Here is a 24,400-nt window from a genome sequence, read left to right as displayed (position 1 = left end):
TTTTAGCTTAATTACCTCATTATTAACAACCCTGTCTGCAACTGAAGTGGGTGGATCTTTCCTCTCCATGTAAACAAAGGATGAAGTCCGTAAGGTTTGCTCACTTTCGGTTGACATCCAAAAGTACCAGCTAGTGAAAAGTTTGTTTTCCTTGCTTCAAGTTGTTTTGTATGTTTTTGGCGTTTCGCATGTACTTCCAAAGCCTTGAAACCTCGTGATCCATAGTCAATATTATCATGACACCACGTGCACCAAACCTTTCCGGGACGATCGATTTTCCGAATAAAATCACCGAACAAAGTCGTAACTTCCTTCTTCCCAACAGTATCAGTGATTTCCCTTTCCATCCAGTCCCATCCAAACTTATTTTTGACATGTTTATCAATTTATTTTACTCGTAAAGCGTCCTTTCTCTCGAGAACCGACATCGTTTACATATGGAAAATGGCCATATGATGACGTTATTAACGTCATCATTCATAACAGATGTCCTGATTGGTCACAAGGAACATATCGACCAATCAACTACGGCGTAATATAAACTACGTCTCGAATCTTGATTTAGGGTCGGGAAAAAAAAACGAAAAACGGGAGATAATTGTTTTTCCCCCCGAGATTAAAAAAGACGGAATTCCGACTTTAGACGGAAAAATCACATGCCTGATTTCTAAAAAAGAAACCAAGCTTTACCCTAAGCTTAGAGACCAAGTTGTTAATATGGACTTTAAATGAAAGCTCCTGATCAAGAGTAAAACCCAAGTACTTGTCATTTAAGACCTGCTCTATAGGGCTTCCATTTGATGTTACAATATTTGGAATATTTTCCAGTAGCACCCTTGAATGAGAGAAAACCACTACCTTGCTTTTATCTGTATTTAAAACCAATTTAAGATCAAATAAGCGGGCCTGGATGACATCAAAAGCAGCTTGTAAAAACTCAAAAGCCTGAGTGATGGAGGTTGAACAGCAATAAACAATGCTGTCGTCTGCATAAAAATGTAGACGATGTATAAATAGGGCGACACAATATTTCTTGCCGTCTACAGCCTCCATTCAATCACTGAGGACCTTAAGAGCAGCTGTGTCTATATTATTCAACTTCAACTTATTCTTCTTCCCGATTCAAACCGCTCCAACTGCAAACTGTTCAGCCTAATCGAAATGGCGGGCTTTCCCTTGACCAATTCCAAAAATTCCCAGATTTCCGGGACATTTTTCCCATTCAAAAGGAATTGAAAAGTTGACATGGAAAGCTCAGATATTGCATGTGAAAAATAAGGTAGCTAAAAGCTTATTTCTTTTGAACAAGGTTAAATACAGTTTCCCGTATAATACGATGAGAATGTCACATTGCTCAATTATTCTACCTTATTTCAATAGTTGTGCAGAAATATGGGGAAATACTGTACATATCACAGCAACATAATGCCTTTATTTCTTTTACAGAAAAGAGCAATTTGTATTATTTTTAAAAGATGGATATAGAGACCACACAAATCCACTCTTCATTAAAACTAAAAGACATTGTAGAATTGCATATAGAGATGTCCGATAATATCGGACTGCCGAAATTATCGGCCGATAAATGCTTTAAAATGTAATATCGGAAATTATTGGTATCGGTTTCAAAAAGTAAAATGTATGACTTTTTAAAAGGCCGCTGTGTACACGGACGTAGGGAGAAGTACAGAGCGCCAATAAACCTTAAAGGCACATAACATCTACGGCTTTTCACACACACAAGTGAATGCAAGGCATACTTGGTCAACAGCCATACAGGTCACACTGAGGGTGGCCATGTTTGGTTTTTCCATAACTTGAGTTGATTTATTTTGGAAAACCTTCTTACATTGTTTAACGCATCACAACAAAATTAGGCATAATGTGTTAATTCCACAATTGTATATATCGGTATCGGTTGATACTGGAATCGGTAATTAAGAGTTGGACAATATCGGAATATCAGATATCGCCAAAAAAGCCATTATCGGACATCTCTAGTTGTATACTCCAGTGTTTTTCAACCACTGTGCCGCGGCACACTAGTGTACCGTGACATATTGTCTGATGTGCCGTGGGAGATTATGTAATTTCACCTAATTGTGTTAAAAAAATATTTTTTTGCAAACCAATAATTATAGTCTGCAAATGATGTGTTGTTGTTGACAGATTGCTGGACGACAGCAAAGACTTACGGCGTGTGGAGCCGCAGACGGCGTCCACAAAGTACATCCGTACATGACATGACAATGAACATCAAAATAGGAGCGCAAGACAAGAACAAAATCAGCAAAAAACTCCAAATAAGTCACGGCGTGATGTGACAGGTCATGACAGTACACCTACTTTGAGACAAGAGCTATAGTGAAGCACGGTTGGTTATGGTTTGAATATCCAACAATTGCGAGAATAACTTTTTATTGTCAATATTGTCTGCTGAGTTTAATTTTTGTATGTTTTCTGCTCGTGGTGTGCCTCGAAATTTTTTAAATGAAAAAAATGTGCCTTGGCTCAGAAAAGGTTGAAAAACACTGGTATGCTCTATTAGTGATGTTCAAAGCGAGAAATAAAGTTCTTCCGAAGGACTTACAAAAGTTATCTGTGTTCACGTCTGAAGATGAGAATCACAGAAGGTCGTAGGACTTTAAAAATCCAAGAGCGCGAACAAATTTGAAAGAAATGTGCTTGTCTGTTGCTGCTGTGAAAGCATGGAATTCTCCAAAGAAAGACTTAAAAAGTCGCAATAATATTTTGGAATTTAAAAAGAGTAACAAAAAGAGACAACTGGCATTATATCAAACTGATTTTTGATTTTGTTTGGACGTGTCATTGTGAAAATGCTTCACGGAAAATGAAAAAGTATGTTGGAGTTGGGATGTTGGTGGAGGGAAGAGTGATAAAGTCATCTAAAAATAATTTGTGTTAAAAAAGGGGTCAGATAAATCTAAAAATATTCTTCTTCCATCTGCTCATTTCTGGGGCCGTACTTATCAAGCTTCTTAGAATGACTCCTAAGAAGTCCGCTAAGAGTTGACTTAAGAGTAAATAAATTCTTGGCTGAAAGCTGCACTTAAAAGTTAGTTATCAAGCGTCTTACTCACCCTTTCAGCGAAGTGTAGGACTGAATCTTAAGTGTCACACTCAGAGCTGAATTACGACATTACTATGTGCCGTAAACGCAATTTTAGGTGACGTCATTTCTGTGTCCATAGAAATGACCAATCACGGAAGGGAATCCGTTGTCTAAGAATAAAGAAATATCTTGGAAATATTTAAGTGGACAATGGGAGTGTATATTTTGACAATAAACTACAAAATAATACAAAACAAACTAGTCCCCGCCGGCACTCACGCTACCGCTCCCTCTCTTCTCTCGCCCACACACTCACTGACATCACTCACCTCACGGCCACACACATACGCTACTGTCATAATATTTTCTTTCCAATTCATTAATTAGGCAACTCATTTGAAACTGGTGTGGGTGGCTCTATATATACTAGCCCACTGCAGACACATGCAGAAATCAACAAGGAATCGAAAAGTATTAAATCTGTGACAAAAATAATATCCGCTCTGTCTAAACGATACCGTTTGATCAGCTGCTCGTCATCAAAAAAAACAACATTGTTCCGTTCCCTGAACGTTGGCGCACGTCTCTCTCGCCTCAGTGCCACCCCCTGCTGGCAACTCCTAACCACTTAAGACACCTCTGAAGGTCTCTTAAATATCGTGGAGAGTAGGAGTGATTCTTACACTTAAGAACGTTGATAAAAAGCTTTTATTCTTAAGTTTGAGAGTAGGACTAAATTTCGCAAATTCTCAGGACTTAAGTGTAAAATGGCACTCTAAGAGGCTTGATAAGTACGGCCCCTGGTCATGGAATGTATAAGAAACAAAACAACAATGAAAGTGTGAACTGTGCGTGGCTTATACAGTATATATGCATTTTCATGAAAGGTATAAAAAGAAATGATGATGATAATGATGAATTGGCCATTTTTCAAACTTTCACCATTTCCACATTTTTCAACCGATCCAAAGCATTCCACCTTCAACACAATCCACCATTCTGGAAATTCAAACTATAACGTTTCCAAGTTCAAAACAATTCCAGGATTTTTCACAATTCCTGCTTTTCCAAAGCCATATTTCCACCCTTTTTTTTCTGGCAACTACTGGTCCCACATTTATCAACCGTTCCACCGTCAAAACATTCCTCTTAATCAGGACAAAAAACTAAGTTGTTTTTTTGAACTGGAAAAAATTCCCGGTTTTCCTGAAATTCCGTGATGACATTTCTCAATTCAACATTTCTCGACCGATTTGAAAAATTTCCACACCACCCATTTCAACTCATAAAATGTCCTTTTTTTTTCTTCCGAAATAAGTAACCCACAAAAATGTATAAAATAAAATTAAAATAATTAAGCATAAAAAAAATATGCATCCGTCAAATAAGTACAGGCAGCTATTGACATGGTTAAAATCATGGTTGTTTTTAAAAATGATGACAGATGTGAACAAAAGCATGTATTGTCTTTGTGTGATGATGTAAATGAGGTGTGCTTGTATTGTATATTAAAGGCCTACTGAAATGATTTTTTTTTATTTAAACGGGAATAGCAGATCCATTCTATGTGTCATACTTGATCATTTCGCGATATTGCCATATTTTTGCTGAAAGGATTTAGTAGAGAAAATCGACGATAAAGTTTGCAACTTTTGCTCGCTGATAAAAAAAAAAGCCTTGCCTGTAGCGGAAGTAGCGTGACGTCACAGGAGCTAGTATTCCTCACAATTCCCCGTTGTTTACAATGGAGCGAGAGAGATTCGGACCGAGAAAGTGATGATTACCCCATTAATTTGAGCGAGGATGAAAGATTCGTAGATGAGGAACGTTACAGTGAAGGACTTGAGAGGCAGTGATGGACGTATCTTTTTTCGCTCTGACCGTAACTTAGGTACAAGCTGGCTCATTGGATTCCACACTCTCCTTTTTCTATTGTGGATCACGGATTTGTATTTTAAACCACCTGGGATACTATATCCTCTTGAAAATGAGAGTCGAGAACGCGAAATGGACATTCAGTGCCTTTTATCTCCACGACAATACATCGGCGAAATGCTTTAGCTACGAGCTAACGTGATAGCATCGTGCTTTAACTGCATATAGAAACAAAAGAAATAAACCCATGACTGGAAGTATAGATAGAAAATCAACAATACTATTAAACCGTGGACATGTAAATACACGGTTAATGCTTTCCAGGCTGGCGAAGGTTAACAATGCTGTGCTAACGACGCCATTGAAGCCAGCTTAGCAACCAGACTGCACAGAGCTATGCTAAAAATATTAGCTCTCCACCTACGCCAGCCAGCCCTCATCTGCTCATCAACGCCCGTGCTCACCTGCGTTCCAGCGATTGGCAGAAGGACGAAGGACTTCACCCGATGCGTTTGGCGGCCCGGAGACGTAGGAAGTCAAGGTGAAGTCGGCGGCTAGCGCGGCTAGCGCTCCAACAAAGTCCTCCTGGTTGTGTTGCTGTAGTCCGCTGCTAATACACTGATCTTACCTACAACTGTCTTCTTTGCAGCCTTCATTGTTCATTAAACAAATTGCAAAAGATGTCCAGAATACTGTGGAATTATGAAATGAAAACAGAGCTTTTTGTATAGGATTCTAAGGGGTACCATAACTTCCGTTACTCTGACTTCGTCACGCGCATACGTCATCATACCGCGATGTTTCAGCCGGATATTTCCCGGGAATTTTAAAATGTCACTTTATAAGTTAACCCGGCCGTATTGGCATGTGTTGCAATGTTAAGATTTCATCATTGATATATAAACTATCAGACTGCGTGGTCGGTAGTAGTGGCTTTCAGTAGGCCTTTAAGTATGTGTCCACGAAAGGGCATTTTATGACTTTTTTCTTAATAGTTGTGTATGATTTTATCGTTATAATTGTATTGCATGATTTTTGTATCCCTTTAATTTAGGTAGCCTGGGACTGCAGATGGAAATTAGCTATTTAGCTATAATCTGGTACAGAACATATCTGTCTTTGAGCTTAATGTTTCTGTACATTGTCCCTTCAAATAAAGACTCAACTAAACTAAACTAAGCCACAGACAAGTGCACTCCTGAATGTCCCCAACAGAGTGCAGCAATACACAAAATCAGACAAAAAGGCTCATCAATTATCTACCTTTCAATTGCTTTTCAATCGGGGTTAATTTGAGATCAGTCTCTTCTACATATTTTAGGAAACCACTCCATACTTCCTGAAACTTCAAAGAACAACCGTTCAAGGTCAGCCTAATTTTCTCCAATTTAAGGAAATAAAGAATATCTTTAAAGGCCTACTGAAATGAAATGTTCTTATTTAAACGGGGATAGCAGATCCATTCTATGTGTCATACTTGATCATTTCGCGATATTGCCATATTTTTGCTGAAAGGATTTAGTAGAGAAAATCGACGACAAAGTTCGCAACTTTTGGTCGCTGATAAAAAAAGCCTTGCCTGTACCGGAAGTAGCGTGACGTCACAGGTTGAAAGGCTCCTCACATTTCCCCATTGTTTACGCCAGCAGCGAGAGCGATTCGGACCGAGACAGCGACGATTACCCCATTAATTTGAGCCAGGATGAAAGATTCGTGGATGAGGAACGTGAGAGTGAAGGACTAGAGTGCAGTGCAGGACGTATCTTTTTTCGCTCTGACCGTAACTTAGGTACAAGCTGGCTCATTGGATTCCACACTCTCTCCTTTTTCTATTGTGGATCACGGATTTGTATTTTAAACCACCTGGGATACTATATCCTCTTGAAAATGAGAGTCGAGAACACGAAATGGACATTCACAGTGACTTTTATCTCCACGACAATACATCGGCGAAGCACTTTAGCTACGGAGCTAACGTGATAGCATCGTGCTTAAATGCAAATAGAAACAAAAGAAATAAGCCCCTGACTGGAAGGATAGACAGCAGATCAACAGTACTACCAAACACTGGACCTGTAACTACACGGTTAATGCTGTACCGCCTGGCGAAGCCTAGCAATGCTGTTGCTGACGACGCCATTGAAGCTAACTTAGTGGGAGATTGTGTAATTTCACCTAATTGGGTTAAAAATCTTTTTTGCAAACCAGTAATTATAATCCGCAAAAAATATGCCGTTGTTGAGTGTCTGTGCTGTCTAGAGCTCGGCAGAGTCACCATGTTATACTCTTCCATATCAGTAGGTGGCAGCAGGTAGCTAATTGCTTTGTAGATGTCGGGAACACGGTTTGTCGTGATCACAATATGCAATCGACAGCAAGGTAAAAAGGTATCTAATGCTTAAACCAAAAATACACAAAAGGTGAGTGCCCCTAAGAAAAGGCATTGCAGCTTAAGGGAAGGCTATGCAGAACAAAACTAAAACTGAACTGGCTACAAAGTAAACAAAAACAGAATGCTGGACGACAGCAAAGACTTACGGCGTGTCGAGCAGAGACGGCGTCCACAAAGTACATCCGTACACGACGTGACAATCAACAATGTCCACACAAAGAAGGATAGCGTCCGCACAACTTAAATAGTCTTGACGGCTAAAACAAAGCAGGTGCGGGGAATAGAGCTGAAAGGAAGACATGCAACTGCTACAGGAAAATACCAACAAAACAGGAAAAGCCACCAAAATAGGAGCGCGAGACAAGAACTAAAACACTACACACAAGAAATCAGCAAAAAACTCCAAATAAGTCACGACGTGATGTGACAGTACACCTACTTTGAGACAAGAGCTATATTGACGCATGCTTGGTTATGATTTGAATTCATATCCAACAACTTTTTACTGTCAATATCGGCTACTGAGTTTATTTTTTTATGTATTCTGGTGGTGGTGGTGTGCCTCCGCATTTTTTCAATGAAAAAAATGTGCCTTGGTTCAAAAAAAGGTTGAAAAACACTGTCCTAGCCAACAAAGTAGTAAATGCTACCAAGTTCTTTTTTGGATTTGCTAAGAGAAGTTGACAGAGGTGTTACCCCAAATAGTTCACTAATCTTTTCGCCAATTACTAAAGACAAAACATTACAAATTTCAGTCCAATAACTGCACGGGGATGGACAAAGCCAAAACATCTGTATTAAGTTAGCTGGAGACCGATCACATAATACCGATCTTCCGTCACACATCTTAGGCAGCCGAACTTTGGTACAATAGATAAGAATGTAAGGTTGGGTCTAGCACAAATAGAAGACTTATGAATAGGGATGTCCTATAATGGCTTTTTGCCGATATCCGATATTCCGATATTGTCCAACTCTTTAATTACCGATACCGATACTGATATATACAGTTGTGGAATTAACACATTATTATGCCTAATTTGGACAACCAGGTATGGTGAAGATAAGGTCCTTTTTTTTTTTTAAATTAAAAAAATAAAATAAGATAAATAAATTAAAAACATTTTCTTGAATAAAAAAGAAAGTAAAACAATATAAAATCAGTTACATAGAAACTAGTAATTAATAAAAATTAGTCAAATTAAGTGTTAAAGGTTAGTACTATTAGTGGAGCAGCAGCACGCACAATCATGTGTGCTTACGGACTGTATCCCTTGCAGACTGTATTGATATATATTGATATATAATGTAGGAAGCAGAATATTAATAACAGAAAGAAACAACCCTTTTGTGTGAATGGGGGAGGGAGGTTTTTTGGCTTAGTGCACTAATTGTAAGTGTATCTTGTGTTTTTTATGTGGATTTAATAAAAAATAAAAAATTAAATTAAATTAAAAAAAACGATACCGATAATAAAAAAAACGATACCGATATTACATTTTAAAGCATTTATCGGCCGATAATATCGGCCGGCCGATATTATCGGACATCTCTACTTATGAACTCTGCTTAAAATCTCCGTCCTGCTCTGCTCAGATAGGGTCACTCCTAAGTCACCCTCCCAAAGCGACTTAATTGAATTCAGAGACTCAGGGCGCAAATGAAAAATGTGATTGTCGGAAGTGGTGTGAAAAAAGCATCTAAAACTGTGTCAGTCGGTGAGTTTGGCAACCTGGGAAAAGTATTACGAACAAAACTGTAGATATCTAAAAAAGTGTTAATTCGGCAGTGAAAATGTATCACAAAGTTACTGGAAGAAGGCAAAAATGTTGTCAATGTAAAAATCTTGAATGTTGTTGACCCCCAGACTTGACCATCTTAAAAAGGCACTATTGACAAGAGAGAGGGGGAAGCATGATTAGCAGTGATGGGTGTAAGATTAGTCACTTTTGTATCTGTAAGTACAAACCCCGTTTCCATATGAGTTGGGAAATGGTGTTAGATGTAAATATAAACAGAATACAATGATTTGCAAATCCTTTTCAAGCCATATTCAGTTGAATATGCTACAAAGACAACATATTTCATGTTCAAACTCATAAACTCTATTTTTTTTTTTGCAAATAATAATTAACATAGAATTTCATGGCTGCAACACGTGCCAAAGTAGTTGGGAAAGGGCATGTTCACCACTGTGTTACATGGCCTTTCCTTTAAACAACACTCAGTAAAGGTTTGGGAAGTGAGGAGACACATTTTTGAAGTGGAATTCTTTCCCATTCTTGCTTGATGTACAGCTTAAGTTGTTCAACAGTCCGAGGGTCTCCCTTCTGCTATTTTAGGCTTCATAATGCACCACACATGTTCAATGGGAGACAGGTCTGGACTACAGGCAGGCCAGTCTAGTACCCGCACTCTTTTACTATGAAGCCACGTTGATGTAACACGTGGCTTGGCATTGTCTTGCTGAAATAAGCAGGGGCGTCCATGGTAACGTTGCTTGGATGGCAACATATGTTGCTCCAAAAGCTGTATGTACCTTTCAGCATTAATGGTGCCTTCACAGATGTGTAAGTTACCCATGTCTTGGGCACTAATACACCCCCATACCATCACACATGCTGCCTTTTACACTTTGCACCTAGAACAATCCGGATGGTTCTTTTCCTCTTTGGTCCGGAGGACACGACGTCCACAGTTTCCAAAAACAATTTGAAATGTGGACTCGTCAGACCACAGAACACTTTTCCACTTTGTATCAGTCCATCTTAGATGAGCTCAGGCCCAGCGAAGCGTTTCTGGGTGTTGTTGATAAACAGTTTTCGCCTTGCATAGGAGAGTTTTAACTTGCACTTACAGATGTAGCGACCAACTGTAGTTACTGACAGTGGCTTTCTGAAGTGTTCCTGAGCCCATGTGGTGATATCCTTTACACACTGATGTGGCTTGTTGATGCAGTACAGCCTGAGGGATGGAAGGTCACGGGCTTAGCTGCTTACGTGCAGTGATTTCTCCACATTCTCTTTGATGATATTACGGAGCGTAGATGGTGAAATCCCTCAATTCCTTGCAATAGCTGCTTGATAAAGGTTGTTCTTAAACTGTTCAACAATTTGCTCAGGCATTTGTTGACAAAGTGGTGACCCTCGCCCCATCCTTGTTTGTGAACGACTGAGCATTTCATGGAATCTACTTTTATACCCAATCATGGCACCCACCTGTTCCCAATTAGCCTGCACACCTGTGGGATGTTCCAAATAAGTCTTTGATGAGCATTCCTCAACTTTATCAGTATTTATTGCCACCTTTCCCAACTTCTTTGTCACGTGTTGCTGCCATCAAATTCTAAAGTTAATGATTATTTGCACACAAAAAAAACGTTTATGAGTTTGAACATGAAATATGTTGTCTTTGTAGCATATTCAACTGAATATGGCTTGAAAAGGATTTGCAAATCATTGTATTCCGTTTATATTTACATCTAACACCATTTCCCAACTCATATGGAAACGGGGTTTGTAGTACATGTATGCTGTTATAATTGTGTGAGGCTTGTTTATAGTGACGTGTGTTTCTGTGGAGGATACAGGGACTCTGCAAGTCAACATCTAACATGGCAACATAAAACAAAGTTTATTGCGTCGCTCCGTTTTGATCATTGGGCGTGTAGAAGAATGCGGCGCTGTTATTTCAGTGCGAAAGCAGATCGTAGCGAGGTTTTTGATGTGCAGCTCTGCAACAGTACGTGCTCTACGGCGGGTTGACATTGTGTGTTTCTGCTCCAACACTTGATTTATAGCTTCATTTGGCCCGCGCTTGTAGCAAACACATCCTGCCTGCTGCATTGTAAGTCCTAAAACAAAGGAAAAATCAAATTGATCTGTGCGGACACACACACACACACACACACACACACACACACACACACACACACACACACACACACACACACACACACACACACACACACACACACACACACACACACACACACACACACACACACACACACAAAATCAATGAATGAGTATTTCCTGTTTCATGCTGCGTTAGTACGACTGCTGCAAATCCTTGAACTTTTCCTCGTCTGGCAAGGGAGGAGAGGTCGCCCGAGTTTAACCCGGGATTATATCATTCCATATCCGTTTGGAACAGTCGGTTTACACTACAGCCTTGAAAGTAAACACGACATATTTCAAAGGCTTTGTGCTCAGATTGGCTTGTGTTTGCTTAGCATGAATTTGAGCCTTGAGCAGGGCTAGTTCATCCATAGGGGCACTGCCCTCTCTCATAGAAACATACAAAAGGTCAATACCATAGAAATGAAAATTGGATATACTTCAGAGGAGTCAGTGTACAGCTTGTGTAGCAGTAGAGATTTACTATCTCAACCATTTTTAATCTCGAATAACCACCATCAGGGGCGCCGCTAGGGATTTTGGGCCCCATGAAAAGAATCTGTATTATAATTTCATCATCATTAGGGGCCTCTCTGGGCCCCCCTCCATCATGGGCCCCTAGAATCTGTCTCCTTCCCCCCCCCCTTTTCGGCGCCCCTGACCACCATACATACTCGCTAGTGTTACCATATCTGAGCTACTGTGTAGAAATATGGGGAAATAATTACAAAAGTACACTTCATTCATTAACGGTGCTACAAAAAAGATCAGTTATAATAATACATCATGTTGGATATAGAGAACATACAAACACTTTATTTATTGAATCAAAAATACTGAAATTCCACGACATAGTGAATTTGCAAACAGCTGAAATGATGCACAAAGCAAACTATAACCTGCTAGCCAAGAATATACAACAATTCTTCTCAAAAAAAGAAGAGAAATATAATCTTAGAGAAAAACGTAATTTAAAACATTTGTATGCACGTACAACACTTAAGACCTTCAGTGTATCAATATGTGGAATTAAATGATGGAATGGATTAAGCAAAGCAATCAAACAATGTACTAATATGATACACTTCAAGAAACTCTTCAAACTTAAAGTGTTTACAAAGTACAAAGAAGAAGAACCATGACAAACATTCTCAATTTATTTCATCCATCCATTCATTCATTCTTAAAGTAATCTTACTTATCTCATCATATGAAATATGACTTACTTCACCAATTATTATTAAATTCTTACTATTATTTATTTTTATTGTGATTACTTATGGAGTTTATTGTGAATAAATTGAGAACAGGAAGTGAACAAAAAGTTTTAGCAACTGTTATGTAAAAGAAAAGGGGTAGGATTAAATAAGCTCTGCTTCTTCCTACTCCTTTTCGAACATGTTGAAAAGAGAAACTGGAAATTGTGATGTATCATGTTGTATGTTTGCATGTTCGAAATAAACTCAAACTCAAACTCAACAAGCACATTTTCGTCTCACGTTTTAGGAATGAAGTGACTAAAAGTGTCTCTCTGATAGCTAACTATATATGAAAGTGTTTATGGGCCAGTTTGAAATGTTAAATATGAGGAAAAACATGCTATTGCCTATCATTCACAATCATTACGAAAGACATGACGACGGATGTATTTTTTTTACGCATTCTAACTCGTAATTAAAAGTAAATACAAGTTTGCTCACAACAAACCCAATGGGAGCTCCTCCATTCCGCCCATAAAACCCAGTAAATAACCATCCAAACACCAACAATAGTCCATTTACATGTTGTGACTTGAATATTAACCAAGTATTAGTGATATTGTTATTATAAGCGCTGACGCAGACAAACTATTTATATCACCGCCGTGATCACAAGCTTGTGTGACCATATTGACGTCATTGACTGGTAAGCTGTTTCCTCGCTTGTGGAAGTTTACTGTAGATCAGTGGTGTTAACGTGTGTTGTTCTCCAATGAACACTTTACGACAGTTCTATGTTTCCCTTTACGGCTATTCATGCTGGAGGCGGGGCAGTGGGGGCTGCTGGGATAGGGCATGTCATGGAGGGAACTATGTTGACATGTCGGCTGCCTCAGTGTCTGAATAAAACTCAATATACTTAATATACGTTGTGTCTACTAAGTCTATATCAACATTGGTAGCAGAGGATGGTTTGAAGATGGCTGCGAACTACAGAGTACCGCCGAAGTTTGACGAAACCAGGCCGTATGAATGTTGGAAAAATGAAGTTAACATATGGGCACGAGTTACCGAACTCGACAAGAAGAAGCAGGCGCTTGCTGTGGCTTTGGGTCTGGAAGGACGAGCCAAGGATATCGCTATGGAGATACCAGCAGACGACTTGGACAAAGACACTGGTATGGCGACATTACTAGCAAAACTGGACGGTGTGTTTCAGCAAGAAGAAAAGGACCGCGCGTACGAAGCGTATTCCCAGTTTGATCGTTTAATGAAAGACAGTTCCGTTTCAATGGCAGACTACATAATTGACTTTGAGCAGCGATACAATCGAATTAAAAAGTACGACATGGCGCTTCCAGATGCTGTGTTAGCCTTCAAGTTGTTGGACACGGCCTGCCTCGATGAGAAAAACAGACAACTTGCACTAACGGCGTGCCCCGACCTAAAGTTTGCGTCCATGAAGTCGGCACTCAAGCGGATTTTTGGAGCGAAAACGGCGCCAGGTTTGTCGCACGGGATTCAACTAAACCAAGATGCAGCTTTCTTCACTGAACAACGACAACGACAAGGACAGGGAAGACGGAACACGTTTCAACAGAAGAGTGAAAGGACACCGTTGCCGGGCACCAACCCATTGGATAAGTTCGGTAAGCGTTCAAGATGTGCCGTTTGTCAAAGCACATTTCATTGGGCCAAGGACTGTCCTTACAAGAAGAACGAACAAGTAAGACTAACAGAAGACGAAAATGTAGAAGAAGTTAACATAACGTTGTTGACAAATGACCCTATGTCTGACGCTGAGATTTTCATAACTGAATCCCTGGGATCAGCCATCATAGACACGGCATGCACTCGTACAGTATGTGGGGAGAAATGGCTTGACAGTTATGTTAGTTGTCTCAGTCAAGAGCAGACAGACAAAATGATGAGGACAGAAAACACCAGTTCAAGACCATTTCGTTTTGGAGATGGCAACTTAGTATATTCCACCAGAAAAGTGAAACTACCTGCCAAAATAGGACAAACAAAATGTCACATTGAGACAGAAGTGGTCAACGCTGACATTCCACTGCTGCTGAGTAAGTCCTCACTGAAGAAGGCAGGAACTGTTTTAGATATGGAGAATGACAGAGCAGTGATGTTTAAACAGCAGATTCCTCTTGAGTTCACCAGCTCAGGACACTACTGTGTGGACATAAGAGACAAAAACAGCACAACACAGCAAATGAAAGATGACGTGATACTTGCAGCGACAGCTGAAGATGAAGTCCTGACAGTGACAGAAAACATGTCTTCAGCCGAAAAGCGCAAAATCCTTCTCAAGCTACACAAACAGTTTGGCCACGCATCTGCAGACAGGCTGCAGAGGCTAATTCAAAGCTCGGGTAATAAAGACAAGGACTGCCTCACTATTTTGCAACAAATAGTGCATGATTGTGACATATGTCAGAGATACAGCAAAGCGAAGCCGAGGCCAGCTGTTGGTCTGCCTCTAGCTACAGAATATAATGAGACGGTGGCGGTGGACCTGCATGAGTTGGAGCCAGGAGTGTGGTATCTACATGTGATCGACCAATTCACCCGGTTCAGTGCAGGAAGCATTGTGAAGACAAAGAAGGCCTCTGAAATGGTCAACGCCCTCATCCACACATGGATAAGTGTTCACGTCCCTCCTCGTATTTTGTACAGCGACAACGGTGGAGAGTTCAATAATGAAGAGTTTCGTGACATGGCCGAAAACTTCAACATCGAGACGAGGACAACAGCAGGATACAGTCCCTGGAGCAACGGGCTGTTGGAGAGACACAATCAGACTCTCACCGACATCCTACTGAAGGTGAGACGGGAAAATGGATGTGACTGGCACACTGCCCTAGACTGGGCTCTTATGGCTAAGAACTGTATGCACAGTGTTCATGGTTATAGCCCACATCAACTGGTATTTGGTCAAAACCCTAACCTTCCCTCTGTATTAATTGATAAACTACCTGCACTCGAAGGCACTACTGTTAGTGCAAGGGTAGGACAACACATATCAGCGTTGCATGCTTCTAGGAAGGCTTTCACTGAAGCTGAATGTTCAGAGAGAATAAGGAGAGCGTTACGTAAGCAGCTCAGATCCACAGATGAAAAATATGAGACAGGAGACAAGGTCTATTACAAACGAGCTGACAGTACAGAGTGGAAGGGACCAGGGATAGTTATTGGTCAGGATGGGGCTGTTGTATTTGTAAGACATGGTGGTATCCTTGTTAGAGTACATCACTCGAGGCTTAATAAGTTACACACAACTGCTCAAAGTGAGGTTCTCGATGACACAAACAGTGAGATAATTGTACAGAATCAAGCAGCAGACAGTGAAAACACAGATGTAGTGAACAGAGCCACAGGTGGCTCATTCAGTACACAAAACACAGATGCTGATAACGAACAGGAAAGTGACAGAGAGTCCAATGCAGGAGAGGGAGCTCATTCGTTAGTGACTCATAATGATGTAATTCAAACTCAAATGGAGCACAATGTCTATAATGATAACCCTGTTATTCCTGTGTCCAGTGTCAAGGTAAAAGCGGGACATACTGTAACCTTTATGAAAAGTGATGAAAGTGTTCTATGTAAAGCAAAAGTCCTAGGTAGAGCAGGCAAAGCCACAGGAGGGTATAAAAATTGGTATAACCTGCAATTTATTGAAAATGATGGGAGTCATGGTCAAAAAGAAGCTGTTGATCTGTCACGTGTGAATAGTCTCAGCATTGAGTCCGATTCAGAAGTCATGGATGCTGATGTACTTATAACAAAAGACATATCATTTGATGAAGCTAAACAAATAGAGATTGAAAACTGGAACAATAATAATGTTTTTGAAGAAGTTGAAGATACAGGCCAAAGATGTGTTTCCACCCGTTGGGTCTGTAGTCTAAAAGAAACTGAGAACGGTATTGTGCCTAAAGCTAGACTTGTAGCCAGGGGTTTTGAAGAGTTCAATATCCAACAGGTGCAAAAAGATTCACCAACCTGTGCTTCTGAATCCCTGAGGTTATTGCTAGCAGTGATTAGCCAAAATCAGTGGAAGGTCCATTCTATGGACATTAAATCTGCCTTTTTGCAAGGCATGGAGTTATCAAGGGACATTCATGTTCACCCCCCCCAGAAGCAAACAGTAAAGGGGTGCTATGGAAACTTAAGAAATGTGTATATGGTCTTGCTGATGCATCACTTTATTGGTATAATAGAGTGAAAGAAATAATGCTGAGCACAAGTGGTAAAGTGTCACAAGTGGATCCTGCAGTCTTTTATTGGTTGGATGAACAATGCAAAGTTAAAGGGGTACTTGCATGTCATGTGGATGATTTTCTCTGGGCAGGTTCACAAAACTTTGTAACTGATGTGATTCCTCGACTGAAGTGTGCGTTCCGTGTGGGACGTGAGGAACATGATAATTTCTGCTATGTAGGAATGGACATTGCCACTGTAAATGGTGTAATTGAGATGAATCAGCAGGGCTATATTGACAACATGCAACCCATAAACATGCAGCCAGCACGTGCTATACAGAGAGATTCAGCTCTTAGTGAAACGGAAAGAGAGCAGCTGAGATCAAAAATAGGACAAATTCTTTGGGTTGCAAAACAAACTAGACCTGATGTTATGTTTGACGCTTGTATTTTGGCATCTATTCTGAAAAATGCTACTGTACAGTCCATTCATGATGCAAATAAGGTGATTCGTAAACTTAAAGCAGGAAAGGTTACTCTGAAATTTCAACATTTGGGTAATAATGATGCTTTGAACTTGACTGTCTTCAGTGATGCCTCGCTGGGAAACTTGCCTGATGGAGGTACTCAAGGAGGGACATTGATCACTCTCATGGGGGAAAACGGGAAGTTTTCTCCTCTCTGTTGGCAATCTAAGAGGATCAGGCGTGTGGTGCGGAGCACCCTTGCGGGAGAGACACTCGCTATGTCGGATGGAATAGACAATGCTATTTTCCTTTCTACTCTTTTTTCGGAGCTCACTACTGGGACCACCAAATTAAATGCTCCCACGTTGGTCTGTGTGACTGACAATCACTCTCTTTATGATGCCCTTAAGTCCACTAAACAGGTCACAGAGAAGAGACTTCGGTTGGATATAAGCGGGATCAAGGAGCTCATTCAGAGTAAAACAATCAAAAAGGTGCTCTGGTCAGTGACAAAAGCCCAACTAGCTGACTGTCTGACGAAAAAGGGGGCATCATCCCTAGTGCTCTTGAAAGCACTATGTGAAGGACTGTGGAATCCACCCTAATTGGAATTCACCCTAATTGTTGTTTAAAAAAAAAAAAAAAAAAAAAAACACAGGCGAGAATGCTGATTGTATTTTGTTATTTTCTTGAATGTTTTTCAATTGCCTTTTCCCTTGTTGCACTTGGCTTTTGTTTTTCTTATTTTAAAGAAAGAAGAGGGAGATTGTTAACGTGTGTTGTTCTCCAATGAACACTTTACGACAGTTCTATGTTTCCCTTTACGGCTATTCATGCTGGAGGCGGGGCAGTGGGGGCTGCTGGGATAGGGCATGTCATGGAGGGAACTATGTTGACATGTCGGCTGCCTCAGTGTCTGAATAAAACTCAATATACTTAATATACGTTGTGTCTACTAAGTCTATATCAACAAGTGGTTCTCAACCTTTTTTCAGTGATGTACCCCCTGTGAATTTTTTTTAAATTCAAATACCCCCTAATCAGAGCAAAGCATTTTTGGTTGAAAAAAAGAGATAAAGAAGTAAAATACAGCACTATGTCATCAGTTTCTGATTTATTAAATTGTATAACAGTGCAAAATATTGCTCATTTGTAGTGGTCTTTCTTGAACTATTTGGAAAAAAAGATAGGTTTTTATTCTATTTATAAAGGATTTTTGAATTGTTGCTATTTTTAGAATATTTTAAAAAGTACCCCCAGGGGTACGCGTACCCCCATTTGAGAACCACTGCTGTAGATCAGAAATCACGCCTCTCACCTGGATAGTAGAAGGATGAGGACGTAATCCGACAAGTTGGTCCACTTTGACATCCAATTTAGACGCGGAACTGGCGAGTACAACACGAAAAGACGCTTGGTTCCATCCCCCTTTTCTTTACGAGGATTATGAGTCCTTCTTCATCTAAAACGGGAATATAACAAGATTCTATCAGTCGGCATCCTAATGACAGCAGACATTGTACAGTCAGTGATGTTTTATTATGTTTGTTGGTTTTCATGAAGTCTGCAGTGAGTAATAATCAGTGATGTTGAGGAAAAAAAAGCGAACATTGTGTTTTTTTTAATTAATGTGCCGCTTCAGCTTAAAATGATCAAAATATATACATATTAAATGTACTTTTTACTACATTACATAATGTATATACTTACATTTTGTAAGGAGGTTTTTGGATGTTTTTTTAAGGACTTAATAGGCAGAATAGAGCGATTCCCGCTGGTTCCGTAGTAAGCAGACTGTTGATCACATTTATTTACTATTTAGAATGCATAAAAAATAAAAATATGTGTTCTTCTCTTACATAAAGATTGGGAATGATAGGCAAAACAAAAACAAAAAAAGTGCAGTTCCCCTTTAAGGGAAAACAGAATTTATTATCTTTATTGTATGAGAAAACAGCCATATTATTTGGAGTCATACCAAAAGACTATAAAATGGGACCAATTACCTCCCTTTACCCAGGGAGGTAATTGGTCCCATTGGAATTAGGGGGTTAAATCACCAAAAATGATTCCCGAGCACAGCCACTGCCGCTGCTCACTGCTCCCCTCACCTCCCGAGCCGCTCCCCTCACATCCCAGGGGGTGGAACAAGGGGAAACAAACATTTACAAAATATTTCCGTGTAAATAAATAGTTTCGCAACGTATATAAACCAGTGTGGCTAATATAAGGAAAAAAACCTTTTTATTCTAAAATGTTGTGGTGTGGCTTATATCCCTGTGCGCTCTATAGTCCGGAAAACACAGTACACTTTTTCCAAAAGTACAGTGTAACCTCTCCACTTCGCGGTTCAAGCACTACGATGTCAGTGCATCGCGGACTTCAAACCACCATTGAGTACACTGAGATTCCAATATTCAAAGAACTTGGAGTACCCATTAAAGGCCTACTGAAAGCCACTACTAGCGACCACGCAGTCTGATAGTTTATATATCAATGATGAAATCTTAACATTGCAACACATGCCAATACGGCCGGGTTAACTTATAAAGTGACATTTTAAATTTCCCGCTAAACTTCCGGTTGAAAACGCCTTTGGATGATGACGTATGCGCGTGACGTAGCCAGTGAAACAGAAGTATCGGTACCCCATTGTATCCAATACAAAAAGCTCTGTTTTCATCGCAAAATTCCACAGTATTCTGGACATCTGTGTTGGTGAATCTTTTGCAATTTGTTTAATGAACAATGAAGGCTGCAAAGAAGAAAGTTGTAGGTGGGATCGGTGTATTAGCGGCTGGCTGCAGCAACACAACCGGGAAGACTTAGACTCGGATAGCAGACGCGCTAGCCGACGCTAGCCACCGACCGCACGGATGATCGTGGTGAAGTCCTTCATCCTTCCGTCGATCGCTGGAACGCAGGTGAGCACGGGTGTTGATGAGCAGATGAGGGCTGGCTGGCGTAGGTGGAGCGCTAATGTTTTTATCATAGCTCTGTGAGGTCCCGTTATACTAAGCTAGCTTCAATGGCAAAGTTAGCAACCGCATTTTTAAGCTTCGCCAAGCTGGAAAGCATTAACCGTGTATTTACATGTTCATGGTTTAATAGTATTGTTGCTTTTCTGTCTATCCTTCCAGTCAGGGGTTTATTTATTTTGTTTCTATCTGCATTTGAGCCCGATGCTATCACGTTAGCTCCCTAGCTAAGTTAGCTTCAATGGCGTTGTTAGCAACAGCATTGTTAAGCTTCACCAGGCTGGAAAGCATTAACCGTGTAGTTACATGTACATGGTTTAATAGTATTGTTGATCTTCTGTCTATCCTTCCAGTCAGGGGTTTATTTATTGTGTTTCTATACGCAGTTAAGCACGATGCTATCACGTTAGCTCCGTAGCTAAAGTGTTTCGTCGATGTATTGTCGTGGAGATAAAAGTCACTGTGAATGTCCATTTCGCGTTCTCGAACGGGGTACCATAACGGAAGTTATGGTACCCCGTAGAATCCTATACAGAAAGCTCTGTTTTCATTTCATAATTCCACAGTATTCTGGACATCTTTTGCAATTTGTTTAATGAACAATGAAGGCTGCAAAGAAGACAGTTGTAGGTGGGATCGGTGTATTAGCAGCGGACTACAGCAACACAACCAGGAGGATTTTGTTGGAGAGCGCTAAACGCCGATCTCACCTTGACTTCCTACGTCTCCGGGCCGCCAAACGCATCGGGTGAAGTCCTTCGTCCTTCTGCCGATCGCTGGAACGCAGGTGAGCACGGGTGTTGATGAGCAGATGAGGGCTGGCTGGCGTAGGTGGAGAGCTAATGTTTTTAGCATAGCTCTGTGCGGTCCGGTTGCTAAGTTGCTAAGTTAGCTTCAATGGCGTCGTTAGCACAGCATTGTTAACCTTCGCCAGCCTGGAAAGCATTAACCGTGTATTTACATGTCCACGGTTTAATAGTATTGTTGATTTTCTATCTATCCTTCCAGTCAGGGGTTTATTTTTTTTGTTTCTATATGCAGTTAAAGCACGATGCTATCACGTTAGCTCGTAGCTAAAGCATTTCGCCGATGTATTGTCGTGGAGATAAAAGGCACTGAATGTCCATTTCGCGTTCTCGACTCTCATTTTCAAGAGGATATAGTATCCCAGGTGGTTTAAAATACAAATCCGTGATCCACAATAGAAAAAGGAGAGTGTGGAATCCAATGAGCCAGCTTGTACCTAAGTTACGGTCAGAGCGAAAAAAGATATGTCTTGCACTGCATTCTAGTCCGTCACTCTAACGTTCCTCATCCACAAATCTTTCATCCTCGCTCAAATTAATGGGTAATCGTCGCTTTCTCAGTCCGGATCGCTCTCGCTGCTGGTGTAAACAATAGGAAAATATGAGGAGGCGATCAATTAACTACGTCACGCTACTTCCGGTACAGGCAAGGCTTTTTTTTTTATCAGAGACCAAAAGTTAAGAACTTTATCTTCGTTGTTCTATACTAAATCCTTTCAGCAAAAATATGTATATATATTTTTTTTTTTATTCAAACGGGAATAGCAGATCCATTCTATGTGTCATACTTGATCATTTCGCGATATTGCCATATTTTTGCTGAAAGGATTTAGTAGAGAACATCGCCGATAAAGGTCGCAACTTTTGGTCGCTGATAAAAAAAGCCTTGCCTGTAGCGGAAGTAGCGTGACGTCACAGGAGCTAGTATTCCTCACAATTCCCCGTTGTTTACAATGGAGCGAGAGAGATTCGGACTGAGAAAGTGATGATTACCCCATTAATTTGAGCGAGGATGAAAGATTCGTAGATGAGGAACGTTACAGTGAAGGACTTGAGAGGCAGTGATGGACGTATCTTTTTTCGCTCTGACCGTAACTTAGGTACAAGCTGGCTCATTGGATTCCACACTCTCTCCTTTTTCTATTGTGGATCACGGATTTGTATTTTAAACCACCTGGGATACTATATCCTCTTGAAAATGAGAGTCGAGCACGCGAAATGGACATTCAGTGCCTTTTATCTCCACGACAATACATCGGCAAAATGCTTTAGCTATGGAGCTAACGTGATAGCATCGTGCTTTAACTGCATATAGAAACAAAAGAAATAAACCCCTGACTGGAAGGATAGATAGAAAATCAACAATACTATTAAACCGTGGACATGTAAATACACGGTTAATGCTTTCCAGGCTGGCGAAGGTTAACAATGCTGTGCTAACGACGCCATTGAAGCTAACTTAGCAACTTAGCAACGGGACCTCACAGAGCTATGCTAAAAACATTAGCTCTCCACCTACGCCAGCCAGCCCTCATCTACTCATCAACACCCGTGCTCACCTGCGTTCCAGCGATCGGCAGAAGGGCGAAGGACTTCACCCGATGCGTTTGGCGGCCCGGAGACGTAGGAAGTCAAGGTGAGGTCGGCGGCTAGCGCTCCAACAAAGTCCTCCTGGTTGTGTTGCTGTAGTCCGCTGCTAATACACCGATCCCACCTACAACTGTCTTCTTTGCAGCCTTCATTGTTCATTAAACAAATTGCAAAAGATGTCCAGAATACTGTGGAATTATGAAATGAAAACAGAGCTTTTTGTATAGGATTCTACGGGGTACCATAACTTCCGTTACTCTGACTTCGTCACGCGCATACGTCATCATACCGCGACGTTTCAGCCGGATATTTCCCGGGAAGTTTTAAATGTCACTTTATAAGTTAACCCGGCCGTATTGGCATGTGTTGCAATGTTAAGATTTCATCATTGATATATAAACTATCAGACTGCGTGGTCGCTAGTAGTGGCTTTCAGTAGGCCTTTAATCTTTTTATGTTAAAATTGTGTACGTTTTAGGGTGTATGAAGTGTTGTTTTAAGAGCATGGAAAGTGTATGTAGAAGCAGTGTGGAGGGCTCATAAAGACTTTAAATACATACGATAGTCATTAAAGTCACTGACCACAGGGGGTCTGGAACGTAACCCGTGATAAAGGGAAAACTGGAATTCCCTAAAGTGAAATGATCTTTTAAGTCAACAAGCAGTTAAAATTGTGCTGTTGTTTCTGTATAAAAGCTTCCCATTTAAGACACCAGACAGATGTCTGTGTTTATGCAACATGAAAGTCGGTTTAATTGTTTGTTATCATTTCCAAAATGATCGCTATCAACCTGCTTTGTTCTCTATCGACTCTCCTATGTCCTTGCTGCTTGTATTTGGGAGCTTAAAGCAAAGTGCTTGCTTGTTCCCACTGTGTTCCAGCGCAAAAGGTGATTATGTTTCCACAAGCACTCCACAGTTCCGTGTTCAATTGTTCTCTGGCAGGCTGGCCTCGGCGTGACACATGACAGCACTATCGCCTCCTCTTCCTGCCCCGAGAGCAGCGTCACCTCGCCCGCCGCAACAATGACGGCTGATGTGGACGAGTAAGCGCTTAAGCAGCTGCTTGCACTTTGATTCGCGTTTACTTCCTGAGCGTGAGCTTCCTCGTGCACTCTAAAACTGCCCCTGCATTTAGTTCAAAGTGGAGGCAAATGCTTCTCATGATTATTGTTTGCCATCTTTGTTCCCATTGCCTTGTAACCTAAAGCCAGCAACCACAATGGTCAGTTTTACAACACCCAAAAGCGGTGAAGTTGGCACGTTGTGTAAATGGTAAATAAAAATAGAATACAATGATTTGCAAATCCTTTTCAACTTATATTCAATTGAATAGACTGCAAAGACAAGATATTTAATGTTCGGGCTGAGAAACTTAAGTTTTTTTTTGCAAATAATCATTAACTTAGAATTTAATTGCAGCAACACATTGCAAAAAAGTTGGCACAGGAGAATTTTTACCACTGTGTTACATGGCCTTTCCTTTTAACAACACTCATTTGGGAACTGAGGAGACACATTTTCGAAGTGGAATTATTTCCCATTCTTGCTTGATGTACAGCTTAAGTTGTTTAAAAGTCTCTGTTGTGATATTTTAGGCTTCATAATGCGCCACACATTTTCAATGGGAGACAGGTCTGGACTACAGGCAGGCCAGTCTAGTACCCGCACTCTTTTACTATGAAGCCACGTTGATGTAACACGTGGCTTGGCATTGTCTTGCTGAAATAAGCAGGGGCGTCCATGGTAACGTTGCTTGGATGGCAACATATGTTGCTCCAAAAGCTGTATGTACCTTTCAGCATTAATGGTGCCTTCACAGATGTGTAAGTTACCCATGTCTTGGGCACTAATACACCCCCATACCATCACACATGCTGCCTTTTACACTTTGCGCCTAGAAC

The 24,400-nt window shown here is 40.6% G+C and overlaps 1 protein-coding gene across 1 annotated transcript in view; it reads right to left on the bottom strand.

Annotated features, from left to right (window-relative positions):
* LOC133659241 (dachshund homolog 1-like) overlaps window positions 1-24,400 on the bottom strand; it is a 478,649-nt gene that overhangs the window by 401,212 nt on the left and 53,037 nt on the right. The window contains exon 3 of the mRNA XM_062061974.1: window positions 18,441-18,584. Within this exon, the coding sequence (XP_061917958.1) occupies window positions 18,441-18,493 (53 nt within the window). The 5' untranslated portion in view covers window positions 18,494-18,584. The remainder of the gene's footprint in view (window positions 1-18,440; window positions 18,585-24,400) is intronic.

Source organism: Entelurus aequoreus, linkage group LG10, assembly GCF_033978785.1.
Source record: "Entelurus aequoreus isolate RoL-2023_Sb linkage group LG10, RoL_Eaeq_v1.1, whole genome shotgun sequence".
Lineage (NCBI taxonomy): Eukaryota > Metazoa > Chordata > Actinopteri > Syngnathiformes > Syngnathidae > Entelurus > Entelurus aequoreus.
The sequence above is the reverse complement of the archived record's forward strand: the minus strand, read 5'-3'. Positions and strand labels throughout refer to the sequence as shown.